Here is a 10,975-nt window from a genome sequence, read left to right as displayed (position 1 = left end):
GCGTGGCCTAAATTTTGCCGCGCCGCAAACTTTGTCCCTCTTTCCCATCTTCAAAAGTTGGGAGGTATGGGTCATGAAGAGGAAAACAGGCTCGGGGTGAAGGGGTTAAATAGTGGGACTAAAGGGATTTTCTAAAATTCCCCCAAATGTTTGAAAACCCCCATCCTCTCATCTTACCTCTCCTGCAGGTGGATAAACTAAAAGTCCCTCTGAAGAACGTAATTCAACGCACCTCCCCACCATGAGAAAAAAAAAAGCTGTCAGGAAGGACCATGCAATCAGACCTGTATATCGCCCCCTTATGGAGAAGTGACTGACTACACGGCCGGATATTCCCGCCATAAGGAGAAGATCGTCCTGCCCTCATCAAACATGGCGCCTCGCGGCCGGCGCGCACACGACGTCATCACCCTGCGCGCCGGCTGTGACGTGGCCTCTGGAGCGGCGTGGCCCGGATGGCTCTGTGCTCCAGGCTGAAGTTCCGAGTTTCGTTTCTCCGGTTCCCAGTCTCCTGTCACATCCACCTCCCGCCCGCCGCCATGAAGAACAAGAACTTCATACCTGAGCGGTGAGAGCACAGCCGGGGCGCAGTGTGGGGAGGTGATGGGCTACATGCTGGCCCTGGAGGCAGGGCTGACCACAGGGCTGTACATGGGGGCATTACACTGAGGGCACCAGGAGCCCAGGACTGCCCCCTCTTTATGCCCTCGCCCCATTTGGAAGTGGGTCATGTATGAAAAACTAACCAAGCCGGAGAGGTGATGGCACCATGTCTGATAGTTCCAGCCCCCCCACCAGCACCTCGGGGGTGGAATTAGTTTCCTGCCCGCCACCAGCACCTCGGGGGTGGAATTAGTTTCCTGCCCGCCACCAGCACCTCGGGGGAGGCATTAGTTTCCTGCCCGCCACCAGCAACTCGGGGGTGGAATTAGTTTCCTGCCCGCCACCAGGACCTCGGGGGTAGCATTAGTTTTCTGCCCCCCACTAGCAACTCGGGGGTGGAATTAGTTTCCTGCCCACCACCAGCACCTCGGGGGTGGCATTAGTTTCCTGCCCGCCACCAGCACCCCGGGGAGGCATTAGTTTCCTGTTTGCCACCAGCACCTCGGGGGAGGCATTCGTTTCCTGCCCGCCACCAGCACCTCGGGGGTGGCATTAGTTTCCTGCCCGCCACCAGCACCTCGGGGGTGGCATTAGTTTCCTGCCCGCCACCAGCACCTCGGGGGAGGCATTAGTTTCCTGCCCGCCACCATCACCTCGGGGGTGGAATTAGTTTCCTGCCTGCCACCAGCACCTCGGGGGTGGCATTAGTTTCCTGCCCGCCACCAGCAACTCGGGGGAGGCATTAGTTTCCTGCCCGCCACCAGCACCTCGGGGGTGGCATTAGTTTCCTGCCCGCCACCAGCAACTCCGGGGTGGAATTAGTTTCCTGCCCGCCACCAGCAACTCCGGGGTGGAATTAGTTTCCTGCCCGCCACCAGCACCTCGGGGGAGGCATTAGTTTCCTGCCCGCCACCAGCACCTCGGGGGAGGCATTAGTTTCCTGCCCGCCACCATCACCTCGGGGGAGGCATTAGTTTCCTGCCCGCCACCAGCACCTCGGGGGTGGCATTAGTTTCCTGCCCGCCACCAGCAACTCCGGGGTGGAATTAGTTTCCTGCCCGCCACCAGCAACTCCGGGGTGGAATTAGTTTCCTGCCCCCCACCAGCAACTCGGGGGTGGAATTAGTTTCCTGCCCGCCACCAGGACCTCGGGGGAGGCATTAGTTTCCTGCCCGCCACCAGGACCTCGGGGGAGGCATTAGTTTCCTGCCTGCCACCAGCACCTCGGGGGAGGCATTAGTTTCCTGCCCGCCACCAGCACCTCGGGGGAGGCATTAGTTTCCTGCCCGCCACCAGCACCTCGGGGGAGGCATTAGTTTCCTGCCCGCCACCAGCACCTCGGGGGAGGCATTAGTTTCCTGCCCGCCACCAGCACCTCGGGGGAGGCATTAGTTTCCTGCCCGCCACCAGCACCTCGGGGGAGGCATTAGTTTCCTGCCCGCCACCAGCACCTCGGGGGAGGCATTAGTTTCCTGCCCACCACCAGCACCTCGGGGGTGGTATGACATTACAGGTAAAGATGTGGGGAAGCTGTCAGGTCAGGAGGAATCCTGGCACATTCCAAGGAACTGTTGGATGACAGCAGCGAGAACTGTCACCTGGAGGCCGGGTCCACTCCCACTGGGAACACTGTGGACTCTGCACTTACACAGGTTTTATGATCTCCTCATCAATTTTGTATAACTTCCAATCCCATGGTTACGGGGTCCCACCATGTCTATAACACCAGATATGGCCGCACAACTTTTTTTAATGGGATGTATTTTCTACTGTTAAAAAATAAAAATTGTATTAACTGTACTTGTATTGACCCAAAGAATTAATTCCTACTTTTAAATTTTTACTAGATAGTGAAGCCTGAAAAAGCAAAACTTCAAACTGCAGAATTCCTATTTTTCAGTACTGTGTGGTACGATAGAGGGTGCTCCAAAACTGACTGAATTGCTGGCCTATCCTCAGGCTGGGGCCGCACCACCATATGATCTTATCTGAGAATATCGGTCTGATATCACTGGCCAACAGTGAAAATGTTTCTGAAATGAAAATAGCTGGTTTGTAATAATTTTAGCATCCTAAAAACGAATATGTTACTTAAAAATCATTATTAGCTCTTGTTGCTGAGATACAGGTCATTTAAGATTATTATGCAGGAAAATAGGGAAATTTTGAATTTTCAACAAATGTGTATTGGTAAACCTGATTACAGACCTGTTGAACCAATGTCAGCCATTTTATAAATTGTGTCTGCATAGTTTGTACTAATTGAAGTCTCTTTCTCTTGTTGCAGTAATTTTGTGGAGAGAATTTACACTTTGAAAATGCCTCGTAAATGTGCAAATATTGTTAACAATTTTTGTTACGTGTGTGGTTATGTGACATTTGCCAACCAAAGAAGACCAATTACTCCACTTGTGAAGACTGCTTACCATCATTACTTTGCTTATACGTGGCACTTAAATACGTGGCACTTATACGTGGCACTTAAATACGTGGCACTTATATACGTGGCATTTTGAGACCTCTAATTTTTCCACATTTTGGTCCACAGAGTCATGTGAGGTCTTGTTTTTTGCGGGACGAGTTGACGTTTTTATTGGTAACATTTTCGGACACGTGACCATTTTTTATCACTTTTTATTCCGTTTTTTGTGAGGCAGAATAACCAAAAACCAGCTATTCATGAATTTCTTTATACCGTTCTGCGTTTGGTAAAATTGATAAAGCAGTTTTATTCGTCGGGTCAGTACGATTACAGCGATACCTCATTTATATCATTTTTTAATGTTTTGGCGCTTTTATACGATAAAAACTATTTTATAGAAAAAATAATTATTTTGGCATCGCTTTATTCTGAGGACTATAACTTTTTTATTTTTTTGCTGATGATGCTGTATGGCGGCTTGTTTTTTGCGGGACAAGATGACGTTTTCAGCGGTACCATGGTTATTTATATCCATCTTTTTGATCGCGTGTTATTCCACTTTTTGTTCGGCGGTATGGTAATAAAGCGTTGTTTTTTGCCTCGTTTTTTTTTTTTTTTTCTTACGGTGTTTACTGAAGGGGTTAACTAGTGGGACAGTTTTATAGGTTGGGTCGTTACGGACGCGGCGATACTAAATATGTGTACTGTACTGTGCAATTTATACTCTTGTAATGAATTCTTCTCGCTACCTACAGCACATACTTCCATGGCGTGTATCTAAAAAACGAGAGCTAATTAAACAATTCTGTGGGTATATTTGAGTTTCTCGACCCAAAATTAGTAATATTTGCCTATTTTCATCAAAGAAACATAAAAAAAGTTGTTTTTTGTTGGCCTGTGTATTATACTGATCAGTGGGATCTGATTTTCCTGGATGAGGAGACGTTGTGAGAATAAAATACTTTTTTATAATTTTTTACTTTGAACAGACTAAGGAAAAAATTGGACAGTCATCTGTCTCAGATCAGTGGGAGCCGACACCTGGCACACCCACCCATCAGTCATTACCAGGTCCTATAACCACTGGAAGTATATGGAGTCAGGAGAGCACTACTTCATGCACAGTAATGGCTGTTCCCAGGTAGTGCGGCTCCGCTCCTATTTGCACCGTTAGCGGCTGAGCCGCAGTACCTGAGAGTACAGAGCTGTGCTGTTCTGGCTCCATATACTGGTCGTAGGACCTGGTAATGACTGGTCATGGGGTGCACACCAGTCTGATATTGATTACCTTTACTGAGCATAGTCATCAGCACCACAGTCCTGGACAACCTGTAATGTTATTAAAGGGATTTTCTAAACTTCACCCAAGTCTCTGAAACCCCTTTCCTCTCCTCTTCTGCAGGTGGATGGATTACATTCCAGTTGGAAAACGCATCCCAGGAACACGTTTTATTGCTTTTAAAGTCCCTCTGAAGAAAGTAAGCTTTGTATCTGGAAGACAATGTGCCACTCTCATGGCGTTACTGCCTATAGCTGACATTGTTATGCTGCTCACTTTCAGATTTACGATAGCAAACTTGCACCTTGGCAACGATTCTCTCCTTCAGATCTGATAACAGAAGTTAAGAAGCAAAATGAAGAACTAGGATTGGTCGTGGATTTAACCTGCACCCAGCGCTACTATTCCCCACAGGTAAATCACTAATGGACGAGGGCAGAGTGCAGAATTGTCTAGGTACACGCTGCATTGTATATCCGCTTATGGTACATGAAAATACATCCCTAGATCTGGTGCCTGGTTATAATGTACCGGGAAGTCTCTGTGATATTTTGTTTCCCTCCCCCATAATAACACTGGGCTATTCAGCTAGCAGGTCTTGCGCAACCTGGCGCACTACTTGATGACATGACAAATTGTTTTGTCAGTTGTTTTTTTTTTTGCCAGAATTCTACTTGTTGTAATTGGCCCCTTAGATTTATTTTTTGGAACAACTCTATAGCTGGCAGTGGCATTGGCATCCATCCACCATAGAGAGCCATTGCAAAGCAAATGTAATGCCGCCAGGAGTGTGTGTGCTTTTCAATAACTATCCTGTACAGATAATTATGCATATGCAGATGCCTACCTGCTAAACTATCAGCGGCTCCCGACATGCAGTTTACACCAAGTGCACAAACGTAGTCTGCAATTAACCTCAGAAGCAGCTGAGGCATGGAGTATTGCGGCATTATCCATTTCCGTTTAATGGCACAGTGATGCCGTAGCTGTCATTATGCAGGAAGAAAGCATGGCGATGTAATCGAGGCTGCAGTACGAGGGACATGGCTTTCGACATGGCTTTCTCAAACAGGTGATCTTCAGGTGTGCCAAGATTTGCCCCCATCACTCTTATCTCAGTGGTCTATCCCAACAATAGGCCGTTAATGAGGACCTTAGACGGGTAGTATGGCGAGCACTCTTGCTGAGATCCGAGGTGCTGGTGAAGTGGGATGGCAATCCCTGTAAGGGTATGTGTCCATGTTCAGGATTGCATCAGGATTTGGTCAGGATTTTACATCAGTATTTGTAAGCCAAAACCAGGAGTGGGTGATAAATGCAGAAGTGGAGCATATGTTTCTATTATACTTTTCCTCTAATTGTTCCACTCCTGTTTTTGGCTTACAAATACTGATGTAAAATCCTGACCAAATCCTGATGCAATCCTGAACGTAGACACATACCCTAATAGAGTAATGTTCAATCACCACACACTCTTGATAGATGCTTGTGAGGACTTTATTATACAGCTGTAGATGCAGCGATAACAATTCATGAACAAGGAATTGGTGCAGGGATAGAGAAGATGGTGAGGCGACAAGAACATAACGTTTCGACCCTCATAGGGTCTTAATTCATATAGTCGCTGTTGACAAAGTAAACGGAACAGTGTAAAGGATATTCTGCTTGCAAAAGGACAACTGGGTCATGGGTAGGTCCGGCGCACCTGTGCCTTGGATTGTAGGTTGAAAGGCCCTGGACCTACCCAGGACCCAGGTGTCCTTTTGCAAGCAGATCGTCACATCAGGCTACAAAATAGAATTGTCTTCGACCCCAGGAAGACGTTTCTTCCTCTCCCGTCCACCCAAGCAGTCGTCCCATGCCCCAGGGCTCCTCCAGGCCGTCGATGCCCTCCTCACCTCAGGAGTGATCGTTCCTGTTCCTTACCGCTAGCGGTTTTCGGGTTTTAACTCAAATCTGTTCGTGGTTCCGAAAAAAGACGGCTCTCCGCCTGATTTTGGACCTCAAGCAGTTGAACTGCCACCTTCGGGTTCGACACTTCAAGATGGAGTCACTGCATTCGGTTATCGCTTCCATGGAATCGGGGGAATATCTGTGCTCTGTGGACATTCAGGATGCGTACCTGAGGTTCCTTCGTTTCGCAATCCAGGAACAACATTACCAGTTTACAGCTCTCCCGTTCGGCCTAGCGTCCGCCCCCACGGTCTTTACGAACGTAATGGCAGCGGTCATAGCCATCCTTCGTTCAAAGGGGATCCTCATAATCCCCTATCTCGATGACCTTCTGGTCAAGGGTCTATCTCACCAGGACTGCCACCAGAGTCTCCCGATCACTCTGGACATGCTGATCCGCCTCGGCTGGATAAGTAACAGGGACAAGTCGACCTTGATTCCAACTCAACACCTCGAGTTCCTGGGCATGGAATTCAACACCATCCAAGCTCGGGTCTTCCTCCCGAAAGAGAAGTTCTTCTCTCTCCGCCAGGGCATCAAAGCCTTAAAGCGCCCAGTTCCTCTGCCTCTACAGCTCTGTATTAAAGTTCTAGGGAAGATGGTCACTTCCATGGAAACAGTACCTTACGCTCAATTTCACTCTCGCCCTCTCCAGCTGGCTCTCCTGTCTGCCTGGGACAAGAACCCACTTTCCCTAGATTGCCCAATTCGCCTTCCTTTTAATGTGAGACAGTCTCTCACTTGGTGGAGGCTTTCCGCTTCCATCCTGTGTGGGAGGTCATTTCTCCCCCTCCGCTGGCAGATCATCACCACCGACGACAGTCTTCAGGGGTGGGGTGCGGTCTTTCTCCATCACACAGCGCACGTTCGTTAGAAGGTTCGGGAGACCCTTCTCCCCATCAGTCTCTTGGAGATCAGGGCGATCTTCCTCGTCCTCCTCTGCTGGCAGCCCCTCCTCACGGGAAATCCGGTCTGCGTTCAGTTGGACAACGCCACGGCCATGGCTCACATAAACCATCAGGGAGGGACTCGCAGCAAGCAGATCATGAGGGAAGTGTCAAACATTCTACTCTGGGCAGAGAATCACGCTCCCGCCATCGCAGCTGTCCACATTCCAGGGGTGGACAATTGGGAAGCCGACTTCCTCAGGCGTCAGGGCCTCACGTCAGGCGAGTGGTCTCTCCATCCCACCATCTTTGACCAAATATGTCAGAGATGGGGAGTTCCGGACGTCGACCTAATGGCCTCCCAAAAGAACCACAAGGTTCCCCAGTATGTAGCCAGGTCTCAGGACCCGATTGCCGTCAGTTGCGACGCCCTGGTGATCCCGTGGGCCCAGTTCCACATGTCCTATCTTTTTCCTCCTCTTCCCTTGATCCCAAGGGACGTAAAAAAGTTAAATGCAGAGGGTCCCCGTTCTCTTAATAGCTCCAGATTGGCCTTGCAGGGCCTGGTACGCGGAACTAGTAAACATGCTGTCGGACGCCCCCTGGAGACTCCCAGACCATCCAGATCTTTTATCGCAGGGGCCCCTCTTCCACCCGAATTCTCGGTCTTTGAATTTAATGGTATGGCCGTTGAGGCCGCGGTCCTCCCGCAGGTTTTTCTCACGGCGTCATACAGACCGTGATAAAAGCTAGGAAACCGGCTTCTTCTCGCATGTATCATAGATGTTGGAAGGCCTTTTTCCAATGGTGTGACGACAACAGCTTGTTCCCTATGGTTTTTTTCTCTTCCTTCAGTCCTTGGCTTCCTTCAAGCAGGTCTCGATTCGGGCCTTTCTTTGAGTACTTTAAAGAGCCAGGTCTCCGCCCTGTTCATCCTTTTCCAAAGGGACTTAGCTTCCCTTCCACAAGTCAGGACCTTCCTCCAAGGTGTTGCCCAATAGCACCTCCTTATCATTCCCCGGTTGAGCCATGGTATCTCAACCTCGTTCTCCACGCCCTCCAACGCGCGCCTTTTGAACCAATCCAGGACACTTCCTTTTCTCTCCTATCTTGGAAGATGGTCTTCCTGGTCGCCATCACCTCTATTAGGAGGGTATCCGAGTTAGCGGCATTATCCTGCCATTCTCCTTTCCTAATTCTGCACCAGGACAAGGTAGTCCTGCGGCCTGTTCCTTCCTTTCTACCAAAAGTAGTTTTGGCTTTTCACATCAACGACGACATCGTCCTTCCTTCCTTGTGCCCTTCCCCCGGTCCATCCCTTGGAGAAATCTCTCCACAAGCTGGATTTGGTCAGGGCTCTCCGAGTCTCTTACCAGAACTGCTTCTTTTCGCCAGTCCGATCCTCTGTTTGTCGTCTCTGAAGGTCGTCGAAAAGGGCTCCCCGCTTCTAAATCCACTATTGCTCGTTGGATTCGTTCGGCGGTTCTGGAGGCATACCGCATTCAGGATAAACATCCTCCTCCCGGGGTGAGGGCTCACTCTACCCGGGCTGTGGGAGCTTCTTGGGCCGTTTGTCACAAGGCTTCGGCTTTGCAGGTTTGCAAAGCTGCAACCTGGTCGTCCCTTCACACCTTTTGTACGGTTCTACAAGGTGCATACTCAGGCTTCTGCGAATGCAGGCCTGGGGAGGAAGATACTGCAGGCAGCGGTTTCCCACCGGCCGACCTAAGTCTACTTTTCTCAGACTATTTTTTTTTTCCCACCCTTGGGACTGCTTTTGGACGTCCCATGCTTACCTGTGTCCCCCAATGAAGCGAGAAAGAAAGATTTTACAGTAAGAACCAAAAATCCCTCTTTCTTGGAGCCTTCATTGGGGGACCCAGCACCCTCCCTTTATTTTGTACCGTGTTGGCCAACGTGCCGTTGTTTTTGGGTTGGTACATAGAGTGAGTTCCTTATACTTACTCCTACGACTGCTTTAGCACCAAACTGAGTTGCACTGTGCCTGTCGGAGGATGTATACTGCCGAGGAGGAGTTAAAGTTTCCTTATTTGCATAGTGTCAGCCTCCTAGCGACAGCAGCATACACCCATGGTTACCTGTGTCCCCCAATGAAGGCTCCAAGAAAGAGATTTTACGGTAAGAACCCATAGAATGTAAGTCCGCAAGGACAGGGTCCTCTCCCCTCTGTACCAGTCTGTCACTGTAAACTGGTTTACTGTAAACGATATCTATAACCCTGTATGTAACCCCTTTCTCATGTACAGCACCATGGAATCAATGGTGCTATATAAATGAATAATATATAATAACCAAAAATCCCTCTCTTTTTGACGGCAGCTGCATGATTTACAGCTGCTGGACAGCCTGAATACATGTGGGGTTACCAGGTTGCTATTGAATCCCCACATGTATTCAAGCTGGCTAGCAGCTGTAAATCATGCAGCTGCTGTCAACAAACTAAATCTCCGAGCACGTCCAAATACTTGGAGACCACCCGAGCAACGAGTATACTCGTTCATCACTAATGAGCCTGTCACCAGGCTGAAAATGACCAGTTTTTGCTCCCTTGATAAAAAAAAATTGACACTAAGTAAAAAAAAGGCCTGTATCTCTGGAACTGTATGGCGGAATAGAAAAAAAAAGTTAGGTCAATAACTCGCCACTTTTAACCTGGGGATGGGTTTTCCTAAAGGTCCCTATAGGTGCTTAATTAAAATCTGTACTCTTGGCTGAGGAATCTGCTGGGGTATTGCTACCATCACAGGACAAAGAATATCTCATGGATGGGTATTCTCTTTGTGCATAAAACATCCTTATTCTCCATAGCTCATGAAATAGCCTATCATCAGATGATTGGTGTCTGTATTTTATTATATAGGGCGCAGAGCTGTGAATCCTTTTCGTTTCCCTTTATAGGAGTTGCCCGAGACAATAATGTATTCAAAGATCTTCACGGTCGGACATGCGGTGCCCAGTGATGACGTTATCGCTCAATTTAAAAACATTGTGAATCAGTATCTAAGTGAGAACTCTGGGAACGGTAAGTCATGACCAGCAGCGGGGATAACACCGGAGCCATTGGGCACAGTTATTACTGCATGATTGATGAGGTTATCGCTGTATAACAAGCACTCTTACACATTCGCAGAAAATGATACAATGGGACGTCCAGATTGCAAGTGCCTTCCTGCAATCAGACGTAGTTATGTCACAGGGTTGGTATGGGCGCTGAAGATGTGCCGTCCACAGCAGGAGCCGACTGTAAGGGTATGTGCACACATAGTTTGGAGCTCTGTGAATTTTTCCGCAGCGGATTTGAGAAATCCGCAGGTAAAGGGCACTGCGTTTTACCTGCGGATTTTGTTCGGATTCCACCTGCGGTTTTACACCTGCGGATTCCTATTATGGAGCAGGTGTAAACCGCAGCGGAATCCGCACAAAGAATTGACATGCTGCGGAATGTAACCCGCAGCGTTTCCGCGCGTTTTTTTCCGCAGCATGGGCACTGCGGATTGCGGTTTCCATAGGTTTACTTTGTACTGTAAATGCATGGAAAGCTGCTGCGGATCTGCAGCAAAATCCACAACGTGTGCACATAGCCTAATACACAGCTAAGCATGTGCTGTGTCTGCTGGGACTGAACCTTGCTCCAATCCCAGCACATGTCTGTGGTGAGAAGTTTAGGCAGAGGGAGATCGTTCCCTCTGTCAGCCCATGAGCATCCCCAGTGTGATCGCACGGTGCTGATGGTTACTATTACAACAAGGAAGCCTAACGATGGCCATAAACCTCAGCTTATGAGATTCTGCCAATGGTGGAGTCTGATAG

The 10,975-nt window shown here is 48.9% G+C and overlaps 1 protein-coding gene across 3 annotated transcripts in view; it reads left to right on the top strand.

Moving 5' to 3' along the window:
• The first annotated feature begins 377 nt into the window (after positions 1–377).
• DUSP11 (dual specificity phosphatase 11) overlaps positions 378–10,975 on the top strand; it is a 31,683-nt gene continuing 21,085 nt past the window's right edge. Inside the window, exons 1-4 of one of the 3 annotated variants that reach the window (XM_077263122.1) lie at positions 378–568; positions 4,428–4,503; positions 4,587–4,718; positions 10,064–10,187. In XM_077263122.1, coding sequence (XP_077119237.1) covers positions 456–568; positions 4,428–4,503; positions 4,587–4,718; positions 10,064–10,187 — 445 coding nt within the window. In that variant the 5' untranslated portion in view covers positions 378–455. The remainder of the gene's footprint in view (positions 569–4,427; positions 4,504–4,586; positions 4,719–10,063; positions 10,188–10,975) is intronic. The other 2 variants (XM_077263121.1, XM_077263120.1) reach the window with 2 other exon arrangements.

This window comes from Ranitomeya variabilis, chromosome 5, assembly GCF_051348905.1.
Source record: "Ranitomeya variabilis isolate aRanVar5 chromosome 5, aRanVar5.hap1, whole genome shotgun sequence".
NCBI lineage: Eukaryota > Metazoa > Chordata > Amphibia > Anura > Dendrobatidae > Ranitomeya > Ranitomeya variabilis.
Note: the sequence above shows the minus strand (reverse complement) of the source record. Positions and strands in the feature narration are given on the sequence as shown.